The sequence below is a fragment of the Streptopelia decaocto genome (genome assembly GCF_964273445.1).
Source record: "Streptopelia decaocto genome assembly, chromosome: 2".
Classification (NCBI taxonomy): domain Eukaryota; kingdom Metazoa; phylum Chordata; class Aves; order Columbiformes; family Columbidae; genus Streptopelia; species Streptopelia decaocto.
Window position 1 is genome coordinate 109,922,866 of NC_138655.1, and position 16,391 is coordinate 109,939,256.

A 16,391-nucleotide genomic window follows, 5' to 3' on the forward strand; every position below is an offset into this window, starting at 1 on the left:
AGTAGCTTGATATGCATTTTAAAAATCCTGTTTTAACTGAAATTTTAACATTCCAAATGGTTGTATAATTTCAATGTAAAAATGTGTTTCCAAAGTGCCAGAAAATAATCAACAATCTGTATTATAAAGTCACTATGAAAACTTAAACCTGAACTAGCTTTAAAGTATTACAGTACAAAACTTGGGGTAACTTCCCACCTGGTGTGTTGCCGTGTTCACAGAATTGTACTTGGCTGATTTAAGTTCTCTGATATTAACACAATGTAATAAGCAATGCAGTTTGCTGTTAAACATAGCAGTAAACAGCAACAAATGAAATTATATTTTTGCTAGAAGAGAGTTAATCATGAGTTACACAACTCCTTCAAAACAATTGAACTGAAAGTGCAACAGACTTGACACACAAACACAACAGAATAGAAAACAAGTAAATCAACCCAAACTTCTCAAAAAGGAGCTAAATGACTTACCTTAAAGTCTAAGAAGTCTGTTGAAGAAAGAACAATGCCCATATTCTTAGTGTGTTCACTACAGAAGAATCCCTTTGTTAACAGGACACAGGCACTATTTTGTTTCATGGGCTCAGGAGGAAAGGAGGTATTTGTGCTGTACTTTATCATCAAATATTATTTCCAGAGCCATACCCTTACTATGAAGTGGCTTCGTTAACAAATGAGGAAGTGATACACCCTGTCTCCATGAGAAACATGTGGGCAAAAAGAATGTTTGCCATATGAGAAAAGGGAGAAAAATCAGTGAGGAACTAAGTGTTTAAGCTCCTTGGATATCATAGCAAAAAAGGCAAAGCTTAAATTGACTTTAAGTACATTATATTTATAGTTCTGAACATGTGTTCATGCATTTTACAGCTATTCAACAATGACATTTTGAAATCTTACTGTATTCACAAAATTTCTCCTAAAACCCAGAAAGGTGAATATTTAAGTTTTTGGTGCAGTACGATGAGGTTAGTATGTTTATTACATCTACATTTAAATTCCTTGCTGATTCTTGTCCAAATTATTGGAGTCTTTAGCAGAATGATGTACTTATTATTGTTGGGTCATATCCTGAAGTGCACTGGAGCAGCGGCTTAACAGATGGCATTGTGGAAGGCCTGTATTGATTAAACAATGTTTCACAATTATTTCCTCAATTCTCTTTCTGGAACATTTACCTTCATTGCTGACACCCGGTTCCAGGAGTTAACAGTTATTACCAGAGGAGGCTGACTTTGCTCCCTGGGTCAACTGCAAAGCCAAAGTGGAAAAATGCATCTTTGCAATCTGCAAGGGCAGCCGATATTAGCTACTGTATAAGCAGTCCCACCTCCAGTAGTCTCTCTTCTGTCATGAATCCTTCTCCTTTCCTTTCTCCTTTCCAAACTCAGTTTCTTCTCATGTCTGACTGGGAACATGTCATAGCTTTAACCTCTTAAATATCATCGTAACTGTTTCACCAAGATCACCAAACATTGCAAAAAGAAAACTGCATTGAACCACAAAGGAAATAGTAACAAAAAAGATGACTTGGTTAAGGACCTTGTAACCTTTTTTTTTGGTGAGCTTTGCAGCACCTGACAAGGTTAAAAACAATAGGAAATAAACCTTCACTTTTCACAACAACATTAATTGTTTTATAAATTCTAAAGACTATCTACAACCTGTCAAGTCATCTCAGTTTTGCTGGTACAGTTACAGATAACAATACTGATAGCTGGCATTTAAGGCACAGTTTTGCTTCTGGGATGAAGATTTAACCATTCTTGATATCAAGCAGGCATTATGTTCTCAGTTCTCTGAGCAGCCTTTTTGGATATAATACTAACACAATAAGGTCAATTTGGGGAAGACACAAGTGACAAACTTCAGATTACAGTAATAGAACTGCAAGAGAGTCAGCTAGCACATTTCAACATGTTTACCCCCCCTTCCAGTTTGAAGATGTTCCTGAAGGTGATATTAAGCCAAGGCATTTTATGCTGCAACAGATAAAGTATACTGGACTATTCCACCTCAGCAAAAGACAAGTTACTAAGAACAGTCTAATGTGATTCCCTGTGCTTTTCTACCTAACCATGCTTCAGGACTACAAATATAAGTTTCCTGTGAAGGAGGTAAGAACCTTAAAACAAAATATATGTTTTGAAAACTGAACTAGTGCTTTTATTTATTTTTAACAAAGTTTTTGCCCTCTACCTACTGCTTAAAAGCCAAGATCAACAAACAAATAACAGTAGGTTCAACAAAAATTTAGATATCAACTGCAGGTTTAACATGGCATGTTAAGAGCATGCCTGCACCTGGAACTATTTGTTATTTATTCTAGATTACAATATTAGCTACTGGATTTAAGAATGGATCTTCCACATACAGACAAGCTTTAAAAAAACCTCTTTGTTTTCCTCTTCAGTATAAAAACATAGCATGCACGCATACAAAGCAAGACTTCTCCAAGCAAAGATACCTGCCATAGGTAAAAATAAAAAGTAATTAAAAGAAAACGGAAAAATCTTGTGCAGATTAAAAAAAAAAAAATGCTATGCATGTACTAATGTCAATTGTATACACACTTTCATTCACTCTATGCTATTCTAACAGGTGGATCCAGAAAGTACATCTGCGTTTATTTAAACTTGATGTTTTATGTGCTCCTTAGACTCAAATTACCACTGAACAGACCTGTTACTATAATCCAGAAATGTCTAATTTTGTTTCAAATAAGTTTTTTTTTCTAAGACAAATGAAAATGATTACAGAAATCTTTTTATGACTCAAGAGCTGGTTCAACAAATTAAACTTTCCACAGACAATACATTTGTTTCCTGAGATGGCTAAAAGTAACTCTTCAACTTCATGTTATGCTATAATTAACAAAAAACACTATGCACAAAATCAGAGGTTAACTACAGCATACAAGTACATTTACAGAAGTCACCTAATTTCACTAGTACTATTTGTGTTAGTGTGCACACCTTAACAAAAGTCCTAAAATAATCCTTATACATTACAAAACAAGGATTTACAAAACTTTATTTTCTTTCCAAGTTACTTCATTCTAAAAACGCTGAAACATAAAAAAATACCATTTCCTAAAGGAGTTTACAATAAAAGGCTAACAAACTCACATGGAAGAGGTAAATATATGAAAACCTGTTTTAACAGTCACAAATCGGTCGCTGGTGATTAAAGAACACTTTGTTCTTCAAAGCTGGTAGGCACTTCCACGTAGCCAGAAATGTACGTTTTCCTACCACTTCTTTTCCCTCCCATACATAAAAATATCCAATGCGATAAAAAAAAAGTAGGATAAAAGGGTGGACATATGATAAAATAAAAGCATCACCTAAGGTCTTGATTATTGTTCATCTTGTGTAAGTATAAAGATTCTGTCCCAAAGTTTTCCTGACGGGATGGACTTATTTGGCCTTAAAAAGTGTTAGCTGAAATACCTCCCTTTTTTACCAGTATATGTTGTTTGCTCACTGCTGTATTGTTGGTTTATGTCTGTAACAGAAACTGGCTCTAGGCCAGCCCATGGGTCCTCAAGCATTGAAGGTCTGTAATAGTTTTCCACATCATTAGACACTCTTTTCTCTCTGCCATGCGCTGTACCAAATGGAGTAGATGTCCTGGGTGATCCCTTTGGAAGAAAACCATCAGGTAAAGAAACATTTAATAGACTAATTCAAACTAAAAAAAAATATATATATATATATATATAGTTTCTTTCTAATGTAGGAAAGCTTTGAAGCTGATTATTGATGATAATTACAACTCCTTACCTGCATCTTTCTCAGAAAATATTAACTTTATTACACTTTTAGTAATGAGTGATTGTTTACCAGCATAAGAAAAAAAAGTCTTCACCAGTCTTTTCCAAAATACTTGTTTATGTCACTCTGGCACATAACTACAGAAAAGCTTCTCATGCTATTTTTCATAAGCTGACTAAGTCAAGGACATGTCTAACTCAAAAGCTGAATAACAAAACAGGGAGTTAAAGGCTGAGGAAGAGTTGATAATGTTTACAAGAGCAGAAGTCAGGTATTAAGTACTTATAGCTTGACCCCAGCATTATATAAGGCAACTAGCTACAAATGACCTGAAGAACTTACTGGGAAAAACACCCTGTTTTAACCAAGCAATTGTTCTGTCAAATTTGAGAATAGATTATTTTATTTGATACACAATCTGGATGGTAATCAGTGATTAACCAAATATTGCCTGAAAGAAGAACCATTTGTAAGGAACTTTTAATATTTCATTTTTTTAAAGATCAAGGATCACCACAATTGCTTCTGCAAACCTGCTGCACTTCTGCAATTTGAAGAGCGCTACGACACAAAGTAAATCACTATAACCATTTTCTCCTGTCAGCATTATCCATTTTTCCTTTTCCATAGATTAATTTACCTAAAAAGTGAGGTCTTGTCTAAAGCTATATTCCTTTAAATTCATTTGTTTTAAGCTAAAAAACTTATACTACAGATACACAAGTTAGTCTCCAAAAACATCTGTTTCATTCTGTGCAATTAGATGAACAGGATTCCTTGAGGCTGATGACCAGCCTCTGACTTTGTAAAGGAGGATAAAAGCACTGATTAAAGGCTGCTTTCCCCACTCCTCCAGCTTTTTGGTCCAGCAATGATGGTATCTGAATTTGACTAATAAGCCCTACAGAATCTCTGCCAATAGATCACGTGAAACAATTTCTGGGTAAAACTGAGAAACCGGGCCATATAGTGAAGATCCCTACGCTTCACCAGAGAAACCAATTCCACTGAAAACTGCTGGGTCTTGAACCTGTTTCTGAAAGTGTGCTGTGGCAGGAGCTGCTCCTGTGGCCTCAGTAAGTATTTTCCTAGAACTCCTAAAGCTTGATGATAATAGACACACAACCAAATGTGGGAACGTCCATGCCTTATTTGCAGGGCGTTTGTTTCTAATAATTCATCGTACAATTAGGTTATGCAGCTAAGATAATGATCTTGAAACAGAAAAATTACTAAAAGGTAGAAAATTACTTTATGATTGCATCAAAACCATAAGGGAAAAGGTCAGAGAAATCACTTCACAACACAGCTAAAAACTTTGTAAGGGACAAGAAGTTTCCTAGAGTAAGTCAATATACACTAACAAAAGTGACATTAATGTTCTTTAAGCTCTCACATTTAGTAGAAAAGCAGTAGTACACAGTACATTCTATCTTCAAAACTTAAAAAAATCCAGACTCTCTAAAACACTGTGTTTAAAGAAGACCGTGTCACTTTGACATTGTAAAACAGTTTGAGTGTGGAGTTCATTTAATATTATGCCTAATCTGTAGCACTCAGAGCTGAAATGACCTAATGATCTGCAGTATTCAGTAACAGAAAAAAAGAAAAAGTTAAATAGTAAGAATCTTTTGGATTAATTTATTTTATAATATTAAATTTCACTACAACATAATGCAGACCATCAGTAACACAGACATTTTTGCAGGTTTGAAATCTAGGAAATTATTATTATGTAATACAAGATTAATGGCCTTCAGTAAGTGTTAAAAAAAAAATCAAAATGTGATTATTCACATTATATAGGCCTGTGGAAAAGGAAAACAGCCTGGTGCAAGTGAAACCATTGTGTGCAAGAGAAACTGTTTGATGCCAAAGATATCTTAAAAAAACCTTTATATTTTACCGTCACTGGTGCCAATAGCCTTTTCACACTAAACTTTCCTTAAAGAAACAATTTATTCTCAATATTTTTTTTTTCAGATAACAAATCTCTCTCTAAAATAGAAAAAAAATATTTTGGTGCTATCAGCATGTTACTGAATGTGGTAACACTGCCTTGAAAATGGGGACAATCGCTCCCTTTATCAGCTTTCTTCACCTGATGTAATTTCAGCTGCTGGCAGATAAGAGAAACACAGAAATCAGGATTATACCATTTCACACGATTTTTTTTTTTACTTTCTGCAACAATTTTCAACCTATCACTACTATGTAGCTACTGCTACTAGCCAGTTCACTAACTCCTGCTGAGTGTAGAAAGGAAACACTTCCGCTAAGTGAATTTTGAAAGGAGATATTGAAGAGCTACAACAAACATTTTTGTAAAATCTAAAGCAGATACATTTCTGGAAAAAATGGAAAGCTCCGTAAAGTACTTGCTACATAAAGGTTAACTCAGCCATTTCAGAAAAATCAAGCTTACTATGTTTTAAGTTTTCTGTTCTTCTCAAGAAATGAAAGTCTGCAAACACAAAATGAGCACGGAATACTAATAACACATTCTGAAGTAAATATAAAATGGTTTTGGGTTTCCTGATGAGATTTTAAAGGGTTGCTTAAGATTTTCACCTCAGAGGTGACAGTTACATCATAAATTTCAAAAGTCCTGCAGTCTCTTAAAAATAGTGTCTACAGAAGAGATGGAAACAATCCACATACCTCAGAAGAAAACGTTTAAGGACATACAAAAAAATCCCTCTACCTGAACCTACTCAAGGCCTCATGAGTAGGTTGCTCATATGAGTAGGTTGCCTCATTCTTGCTGCTCATATCAAAGAAAACAGGGACTCGCAATTTATGAGACCTCCTCCCTCTGTGACTGCCTCTATTGCCCTCCCAGGCAAAATAACCTGTGTTTATACAGGTAAACGTACACACACATTACCTTAGTTCCACGCAAAGCTACAGACATATGATGTCTTTCTAGTCTTACAAAGCATCAACATCAGGTCAATGCTGCTAAACTACTCACAAGGTCTGCAGAAGGAAAGGGGAGAAGGTAAAATGTTGTGCCAGTCTGTGGCTGGATTCAAACTTGTACTTTCTTTATGTCAGGCTTCTTATTTAGCACCAAGGATGGAGCCTATGACACTGTTCCTGGCTGACATGAAACTGAATAAACTGAATAAACTGAATAAATAAACTGAATAAACTGAATAAATAAACTGAATAACTGAATAAAACTAGAGGCTTACGCATTCCTGCATATTTTTCTGCTCAGTTAATTTAAGGCACGCTTTCAAAAAACAACTGAATACCCAAAGAACAATTTTCAAGAGGAAAATGTCTAGACATTGGTGAATCTGCAGCAGAAATCCCACACCCTTTGCCTCTTGAACATGTACAGAGGTTAAGCTTCCACACTGGGAGAGCCTTTGCTGTTGTGCTGAAGAAAACAAAGTTCATAATGATCCCCTTCCAGCAACTACGAGATTCCTGTAAGGCAGTTATCTGCATCATAATAAAGTATCCAAAGACTATTTTTGAATGGAAATATGACCATGCAGTGTAAGCATATTTATTATTTTACTAATCTCTACTAAAACTTGACTTCATTATTACACTTTAATCCTTAAAGTGTCAGTAAGAGCACCTGAAAATTTTCTTGACTGTACTGCATGTCATCTGTTACACTTTTAAGGTTTCCATAATATTGCATAAAGCCACCTATGTACGTAAAGTTGGTATCACCTTGAGAACTGTCATCCCTATCTGCACTGCCAGTCACATACCCTAACTAAACCACCTGAAAAAAGCATAACTCACAGAACCTGTTATTGACAGCTCTTGGAAAAACTACTTTATAAAAATAAAATCTTTCAGCGCAATACAAAGACTTTAAAATGATACTCTCTTATTTCAACAGATGCTGTAATTTCTGCTTGAAGGAGACTCAGCTTAACTCTCCTTAGTAGAGTACTCCTCTTCTCTACTCATGTCCCAGAAGGCTCTGTGTGTGCATAGGTCCGTTTTCATGATGTAAGACAACACAGGTAAAGTAAAACCACACAGCACTCTACCACTGTGTTAAAAAAAAAAAAAAGAAACAACAAACAAACACCTGATCAAAGGGAGATACGTCCAGACAAAAGAGGTCTGCTGCAGTTTCAGGTGGTAATTAATTTTCTCTCTACTTTCACACACCAGAATATGAAAAAGGAAGAAAACTACACTCTTGCGAGTCCTTGTGTCTTCACAACAGGCTTCAGCCAGGCACGGGCCCCAACCCCTTTCCTCATCACACAGCTGCCTGAACTGGGGGCTCTCCATCCTCTCTACCGGGGGAAGTCAGATGCTGCCCAGCGCGGTGCAAGTCTCTCTCTCCCCTGAAAATCGCGGTGGCGGGGACGGATGCTGCGCCTGGCCACAAGCCCTGGGCGTGCTCTCCCCGGCGGACTGAGGGCCCCGCACCGCAGCAGCAGCTCCCCCCTCCCGCCCCGCTGTGCGGAGGCGCAGGCCTGTGTCCCTCACCGCCCTACCCCATACCTGGTGGTGCCTCTGGAAGCCCCCGGGCGAGCGCTTGTGCTGCTGCGGGTGCTGGGGAGCTCCAGCCGGGGATTTGCCGCCGTAGGGAGCCGGGTACCGGGGGCTGACGCTGTGCGGCCTGCGCGGGGTATGCGCGCCCTGCGACAGGCTCCCGAACCGCCCGCCGCCGCCGTGGAAACCGTGGCCTCGGGGCGAGTGGCCGCCACCGTAAGGCCCAGGCCGGTGGCCGTAGGGCGGCGTGTGGTGGGGGCTCCCGTAGCCCCGCGGGGAGGGCGGCATAGGGCCTCCGCCGGCGGGAGGGCTCCGGAAGCCGCCGGCCGCGTACGGAGGCGTCGGGGGGCGAAAGCTCTGCCGGTACATGGCCAGGACCGGCGAGGCGATGGCGGAGAGGAAAAAAACCTGCGCAACGGCGTTCCCCAGCAGCCGCCTCGGCGGGGCGACGTCGCTCCCGGCGTTTTCTCGGTCCTCCTTTCCCCGCCACACGGACGGAAGGTTCCGGGCTCAAAGCGTTCCGGGCGGGGGAGGGCGAGACGAGGGTCGCTCGGCTGGCAACGGCACCTGCGCGGTTTCACCGCGGGCCCGGCCCCGAGAACGGCTCCGACCTCCGCGGGAGCGTTTCCCGCTGGTTCACACAGAATCACAGAATGTCAGGGATTGGAAGGGACCCCAAAAGATCATCCAGTCCAATCCCCCTGCCGGAGCAGGAACACCCAGATGAGGTTGCCCAGGAAGGTGTCCAGGTGGGTTTTGAATGTCTCCAGAGAAGGAGACTCCGCAACCTCCCTGGGCAGCCTGTTCCAGTGCTCTGTCACCCTCACTGAGAAGAAGTTTCTTCTCAAATTTAAATTGAACCTCCTACGTTCCAGTTTATACCCATTGCCCCTTATCACTGGTTATCACCGAGAAGAGCCTGGCTCCATCCTCGTGACACTCACCTTTTACGTATTTATAACCATTAATGAGGTCACCCCTCAGTCTCCTCTTCTCCAAGCTAAAGAGCCCCAGCTCCCTCAGCCTTTCTTCATAAGGGAGATGCTCCACCCCCTTCATCTTTGCTGCCCTGCGCTGGACCCTCTCCAGCAGTTCCCGAGAGCCGGTCCCCGCGGCGGCTGCACCCTGAAACAGGTGGGGCAGGAGAGCCGGTGGCCGGCTCGTCAGCCTTAAACAGCAATTTGTCACGCTGACTATGAGGAATTTTGTGCATTTTCAAGCCGAAGAGGAAGAATCAGAAATAAGACAGTCTTAGAAGGTGTGTAGCAGCTATGCCTATTAGCTCAAATTGTAAGGCGTAGTGATAAAACCTGGTGTTTGTGTGCTCCATGTAGTTGTAAGTAACAGCAGGTATTTATCAGCCCACTTTATTACAGCTGATAAGTATCAAAAAAGTCAACTGTTGTAAAGCAAAGCAACTATTTGCCTCACATTTCACGGCACTTCAGGTACGCTTATTTGTACTCCTTTCTTGTGTAGTCTTTTAATATATGAGCCTCCTAAAACGACATACATTATAGCAGTCCCAACTGAAAACACATACAATGACGTATTTAAAGAGTAATAGAAAATTTTTAAAAAATCAGTTTGAACGGTCAGCAATTCATCAGTAGAGTGGTAGCGCAGGCAATGAGACCTACACATACATTGGAAAATGCTCTCTTGGAGGAAAATGTCTTATTTAGCAACATAAACTCAATTTAACAACTTCATTTATTAGAATTCCTTCTCTGTTCTCAGCTATGTTAGTGCAAATCCTCAATAGCTCAGCAAAAGAATAGTAAAGAGTTTTTTAAAATATCCATCAGGGCAACAAAGTAGTACCCTGTTTTAGGACATTGCAATGTATGAAGTTAAAAAGGGCTTTCAGAACAGCAGCGGACAAACGTTAGCCAATAAAATAAGCAGGATGTTTCTATGCTTTGTATGCTAAGTCTTGCGTTTCTTTGGTTTTAAACAGTTGTTGTTTCATTGGGTTTTCTTTGTGTGCGGGTTGTTGTTGTTTTTGTTTTTCTTTTTTTCCCCAATGGTGATAACTAACTTTATATTCTCTGTGAACTCAGATCTCCACTATGTTTTACAATCTCCCATGAAAAATGGGGCAATATGCTTGCAATTATAAAATGCAAAGATACTAAACCCGCTCACTTAATTTTTTTTTGTTAATCCTTTACTGTTTTATCTTCTCTAGAAGGCCAGTTTTGTATATATTATGCACACAGTGGAATGCCATGTCTACACAAGAGAGTTTATCAATGTAAGTATCAATTTGTCTGATCAGACTTATTCCAGAAAAGGCCATCTTAATTTAATTTAATTTTCACACCAAACAAATTAGAAACACATATTGTTACACATATGTTGAGTTATACTGGGATAGTTTTGCTGATTAATTTCTTCTTGTTGACAAATCCTAATTGCTTCTAGGATTTTAAGCATCTATGTCACACTTTTCATGACAAGTAGCATATCCAGTCAACAAATGTCATGTAGAAGATTTTCTCTGTGTTCTTCCTCTGCGTTCAGGCTGACATACAATGCTTCTTCAGACTGCGCTATTCGTAATGCACGTTTCCAAGCAGCCAGAACTTTCAGATGTTCTTGAGATGCAGTTGTCGTCTTATCCTCACAGTATATTTCTCATAAATAAATGCTGAACCTCTATTCAGACTTTTTTATCCTATTACAGAGAAAGCAGACACCATGGTGTTCCTATAACAAGCCTTCTGCTCTGTCCCAGCATGAACTAAAAATAGTCTGATAGTACTTAGCTCAAGGAAGAATTGCTTAAAGATTCAAGCTAACCCTTCCATAGCTATATACAACTGAAGATATAGCTTGTAGTGTAAGTAATATTGCACCTTCAAGGCAGCCAAAATTCGGTAAGGGATCTACCTTGTGCCAGTGAGGGAATTTAATGATGTAATGGTCCAGCACAGCTGCTTACCTTGTAAGTACAGAAAAACCTTGTAGGGTTATTTAACTTTTATTCCATCTTGGCAATATTTTATGTCACAGCCTGTACACCGAACTGGAAGAACAAGTTTATAGTTGTCAACCGTTTGGTTTCTCTAGACTTAGACATCGCAGCAAAACCAAACTTCACCTGCTTAATATAAATACTGAGGTTTTTACACAGGAACTGTAATTACCTCTACCAACATCTGCAAGACACCTCCCTATTTGTGAAGTCCAGCTACCTGCGTCCTGCACGCTAAGAAAAGCAGCAGAGCCACCCTTTTAACGGGGACTACTTTATCGGAGAAACAACCCGCACCTCCGCCGCTGAGGAAGGAACACGACAACTGACCGCAGCCCTACAACTCATGGCGGGAAAACCCAGGGACAGCGCCGGCGCACTGCTCCAACCCGGGAACAATTTAACGCTCCCCCGGGTGCGGGAGGCGGGAAGGGGCGGTGCGGAGCTGCGCTTGCGCGGTGTGGCGGGGCGCGCACCTTTTCGCGACGCTCGCTGAGGCGCTCGGCGTTGCTTCGAGCAGCGGGTGACGGGGCGCGAAGATGCTGCGCGCCGGGCTGGGAAGAAGGCGCTGCCTCTGTGGCGGGCTGTGGGGGAGCCCGTGCCCCGCAGCTGCCGGCTGTAGCGCCTCGCAACGCTGCCCCGGAGCTCTGAGAGCCGCCTTCGCTAGCAACGGCGGTGGGGCGCGGGGCGGAGGCGCTCCGCCGGCAGGTAGCCGCGCCGCGCCTTCCTCCTCAGCCTTCTCTCCCTCACCTCGCTGAGCGCCGTTGCCCGTTAGGTCCCGCCGGGGCTCTGAGGCGGTGCCACACGCGGCTTGGGCAGGGGTTGGGGTCACTTGGCTGGCGGGGCTGGAGCGGGAGGGGCGTTAAACACCTGAGGGATGGCTCCTGCTGCCGCTCTCTCGCAGCTCCGCGCTGCGGCGTGTGTGTGGAGGGGAACGGAGCTGCGTCCTGCCGGGTGCTGAGCCCGCTACGGGCGCTGTTGTCCCCCTTCCCTGGCGCTGCGGGGCCTGGGGCGGTGGGTGAGGTGGCGAACGGGGTCGCGACGCTTGTGTAGCCTCGGCCTGCGGCTCCTCTCTCCGCGGGGCTGCGATGGACTTTGCACGGCAGCGCTGCCGGCAGCTCTGCTGCGCCTGCGGCGGGGCAGCTCCCCGGGCCGCTCCGGCTGACGGCGGGAAAAGTGCCCGCTGTCCGCTCCTAGGCCTGAGTTTTCCAAAGGTTGCAGAAACTCTTAACTTCATATACTCGTCTCTTTTCTTCCGCTTAAAAAAAAACCCCAACAAATTATTAAGTTTAATTATATATAAAAATATATAATGTATAATTTAATTATTAAATTATAAAATTAAAATTATTAAAAAAATAAAACCAAGCTGCAACATAGTCACTTTCCTCTGGCTCCCACATTTCTCTGTTATTTAGTAACTTGGAAAAAAAAAATAACAGTTGCATTAGAATCAGAGGAAGTTTGGGATTCTCTTTTGCAAGATAAACGTACCAAGTGTGTCCCTGGTTGGAGAGTTCCTATTGATAGTGAATTAATCCATGCTAGTGTTGGACTTGATCACGACTTGCTGCATGTATGAACTAAAAAATATTGATTGTGCAATCACAGTAGAGATATTACACTTAAGGAGTGATCTTGTCTGGAATTGGATGTAATTAGAATGGAATCTCCTTACTTTTATTATTTTTATAACAATGCAAATTAAATGTACTAATAAGCTCTCTTCTCAGTGCCCTCTTCTGTGACTTACCAGTATAAAGGAAAGCTTTTTTTGGGAGTATGATATGAAAATTGGTTTCTGTTCTATAGAATGTTCTCTCTGTTGGTTGGTTACTCATTATTACATTAAAGCAACCTTGGAACAACCTACTGAGCTTAACTAAAGAGTTTAAATCATACTGAGAGTGAATGGCTCTATTTATTCTTCATCAAAGTTATTTATAAAAGATACACATGGCTCTCTTATTTACAGTAGATACATAATGGGAATAAAGAACATAGAATATAGTTAGAGATAGGAGAGTGGATTTTTCTATCAGTCATCAAGTTACTGGAATAATTAAAAGCAAAAATACAAGAGAAAACGTGAGTTTGCATGTTAGAGATTCTTGGAGTATTGAGCCAGAATTCCAACAAAAAACACTTTGTGGGAAAAATTTAACTTTGGTTATGTGCCTGATAGAGGCTAGCAAGGAAAGGAAAAAAAAGTAGGAGATGCTTGTGGTCAATACTGATAAATTCTGATCTCTTCTGTTTGTTTGTGGTGTGGTTTTGTTTGTTTTAGTTCTGGCAATAAGCAGTTGGTAGCACTTTGGTACTCAGGGTCAGTGTACTAGAACAGCTGTTTCTCTGAGAATCAAAAGGCTTTCTATTGTAATTGTTTCAGCAAATTAATGTCTTGTGGGAATGCATATCTAGGTCCTACAAGTTTTTGGTTTTGAATATCAATGCTCTTCTAGTTTGAAGAGACTAACAGGTCTGTTTTTTTTCCTCAGAATTTCAAAAGCAAGCTTTTGATAGCTCCTCTTTCTTGCATTTTTTCATTGTTGTGAACATCAGAGTTATTTATTGGCATTAAAAAAATCACAATGGTCTGTTTGCCTCTGAAACAACAGTTATTCTCTCCTCTTCCAACTATAGAAGAGTTCTAATCCCTAAATGGAGTGTTAGATCTTACCATAATATGAGTGATACGGTAATTAGTAAGGATTAATCAGGCTTAGTTATGCATAAATGCATATTGGCAAGCTGATCTTAACACTTTATAGGCTTCTTTGGGAAATATCTGTATGAATTCCTGCAACTCACTTATCCACAGGTAGAGAACTGTTGGCTCTGTAAAAGCTGCTGCTGTTCCGGTAGTGTGAGAGTTAAGTAACACTAAGTAATGTTGTCTCAGGAGGAGAATAAGTATCGAGTAAGAGAGTGCAGCTTTAAAAGGTGTGGAAAAAAAAGGAAAATGGACCATTTTGTTAACTATAATTATATGTGTATTTTAGTTTTTTAGGGAGCTGTGCTCTTCAGTAAAGCTGTTGTTTACATATTTTCTGTAAACACAGAGTAATACCATTGTGAAGCAAATGGTGCACTCAGCTCCTTAACAGACAAGCATATGCTTAAGTGTTTGCTCAAACAGAGCTAACTTGATGAAATTGAGGTTATGCTGGAGAATCTGTGGTGTTTACTTGGCAAGAGCACGAGTATTTTCTAGCACCTGGAAATTTCGCTGAGGCCATGCAGCATTGAAGAGAGGTGTCAGCCTGGGCTTTCATAAAGGCTTTGAAATCTGCAAAATACATGGCCAGTCCCTATATAGGCACATTTTCAACGTACTGCTTGGTCTGCATATTGTATTTAAACCACGACCTGTTAAAGTCAAGTCCCTCTGGAGTGATAGGTGATAATTGAGGAAATTGTCTTGAAGATGAAGAATGGGATGCAAGTGTTCTCATTGTACAGTGCTTTTGGCAGAATCCTTGAAGTCCCAGTGCTGCTTTGTATCTCTGTAGCTTTTTTATTATTGTATGTATTTATTATTATGTGTCTATTAATCTCCTTCTTACCATATCTATGTAAGGTGGGAGGGAGAATTATGGAGGTGACTGAAGGGTGGCTCAGGTCTGATGGAAGAAGTGTGGAGCAGGTGACACAGGCATTTACTGCTGTATGACTGGAGATGTACCACACTGTCCTGCACACTTTGGGGGACTGTTGTTCATGTCTTCTTCCTGTTCTATGAGGAAGTCTGTGCTTGAATTCATTGGGGTTTTGTCCTCCCCCAGGCATGTTTTACTTAGAGAAACACCAAAAAGTGGTGCTTACCACAAGTTAGTATTGTGTAATATTTGTGCTGTTATTGGCCAGGTGGCTTTTTGTGTGTGTGCATGGTATGAGACCATCTTCTAAATAGTAAAGAAATTACCATCCACACAGGGTGGTGAAGTGTCTGCATCCCCAGCCTGCAATTAAATAGTACACTGAGTTAGCAGAAGATAACTTCCTTATCTGAGGTCAGTGAAGCCAGGGTTGGCAAACCTGTGGTCTGGACTGCTTGCTCTGACTGTGATGCTTGTTGCCACTGCTATTTCTTAGAGCTAGTCAGGTTGGAAAGGCTGAGGGAAAGGAGGAAAGCATCATGATTTCCTCATAGTTGTCTTCTGTGTGAAACTGCCATTGAAAGTTAAAGACAGAATGAGTATTTCCTTGGGTTCTACGTTCTGTCTTCAGTTTTGTAGCCTCTTTTTTTGAAATGCAGATATTATTTTTTTGTGTGCGATGCAAGTGCATGGGCCTACACAGGTCAAAATGCTTTGTGAGGATACTGTGCTTCACATTGGTCTGCTAACCATTAGTTTTATTCTATCATTGTGATGTTGCTTGCTATGCTTTTATTGGATCTTCCTTCAGTTTAGTTTTTAAAAGCTATGTCAGTGTTTGTGGAAGGCACATAGAAAAAAAATCTCTAAAAATAGTTTTATTGTAGAATTTCTAGGTGTTTAGAATAGATTCTGCAATGTTAACTGTCAGGTTTTCCAACTTTGCAAGGCTTTACTAATGTAATGCACTCCTAATAACCTAACCGGGCAGAAAGTTTTATGATCTTTTATTTGGGGAGGGAGGTGAGGCAGGATGATGGGAGTGTGTAATAAAAAACTGTTTCAGACTACCAATGAGAAACATATCCTACAAAACTAAAAAGTTCAAGAGTAAGTTAATGTTTTCTGTTTCTTGTCAGGTGCTAGTAAAGTAAAGCCATTGGATGGTGTGAAAATTCTTGATTTAACAAGGTTTGTGTTTTGTCTGTTTGGAATGGTCTGTCTAGATGCAAATATTCTGATAGGAAAAACTAAGAAAATGATATTTTTTTTTTTAATATGACAGGGTGCTTGCAGGGCCCTTTGCCACAATGAATTTAGGAGATCTAGGAGCTGAAGTTATAAAAGTGGAAAGACCAGGTAAGGTGTTTATTTGTCTATTTTTTACAAGAATGTGGAGTAGTTTAACAAATAGTTGTTTGTGTATTTTAAGTCATACATGACTGTGAATGCAAGATGGAAAACATTTAGAAATATTTAGAAAGACAAAAGCAGCTCTATCACTCCCCTCTTCAACTGGACAGGAGAGAGAAAAGATAAAGGCTTGTGGGTTGAGATA

The 16,391-nt window shown here is 40.5% G+C and overlaps 2 protein-coding genes across 2 annotated transcripts in view; one reads left to right on the forward strand and one right to left on the reverse strand.

Annotated features, from left to right (window-relative positions):
- Positions 1–3,015: 3,015 nt before the first annotated feature.
- On the reverse strand, positions 3,016–8,719 carry MPLKIP (M-phase specific PLK1 interacting protein). Its single transcript, XM_082047159.1, has 2 exons — positions 8,264–8,719; positions 3,016–3,642 (listed from the first exon to the last, which is right to left on the reverse strand). Exons 1-2 carry the CDS (start codon positions 8,621–8,623, stop codon positions 3,439–3,441), a joined length of 564 nt encoding a protein of 187 aa, XP_081903285.1. The 5' UTR covers positions 8,624–8,719; the 3' UTR covers positions 3,016–3,438.
- Positions 8,720–11,773: 3,054 nt separating this feature from the next.
- Positions 11,774–16,391, forward strand: part of SUGCT (succinyl-CoA:glutarate-CoA transferase) — a gene marked incomplete at both ends in the record, with an annotated part of 354,974 nt that continues 350,356 nt past the window's right edge. The window contains 3 exons of the mRNA XM_082046307.1: positions 11,774–11,942; positions 15,973–16,024; positions 16,119–16,192. Of these exons, the coding sequence (XP_081902433.1) occupies positions 11,774–11,942; positions 15,973–16,024; positions 16,119–16,192 (295 nt within the window). The remainder of the gene's footprint in view (positions 11,943–15,972; positions 16,025–16,118; positions 16,193–16,391) is intronic.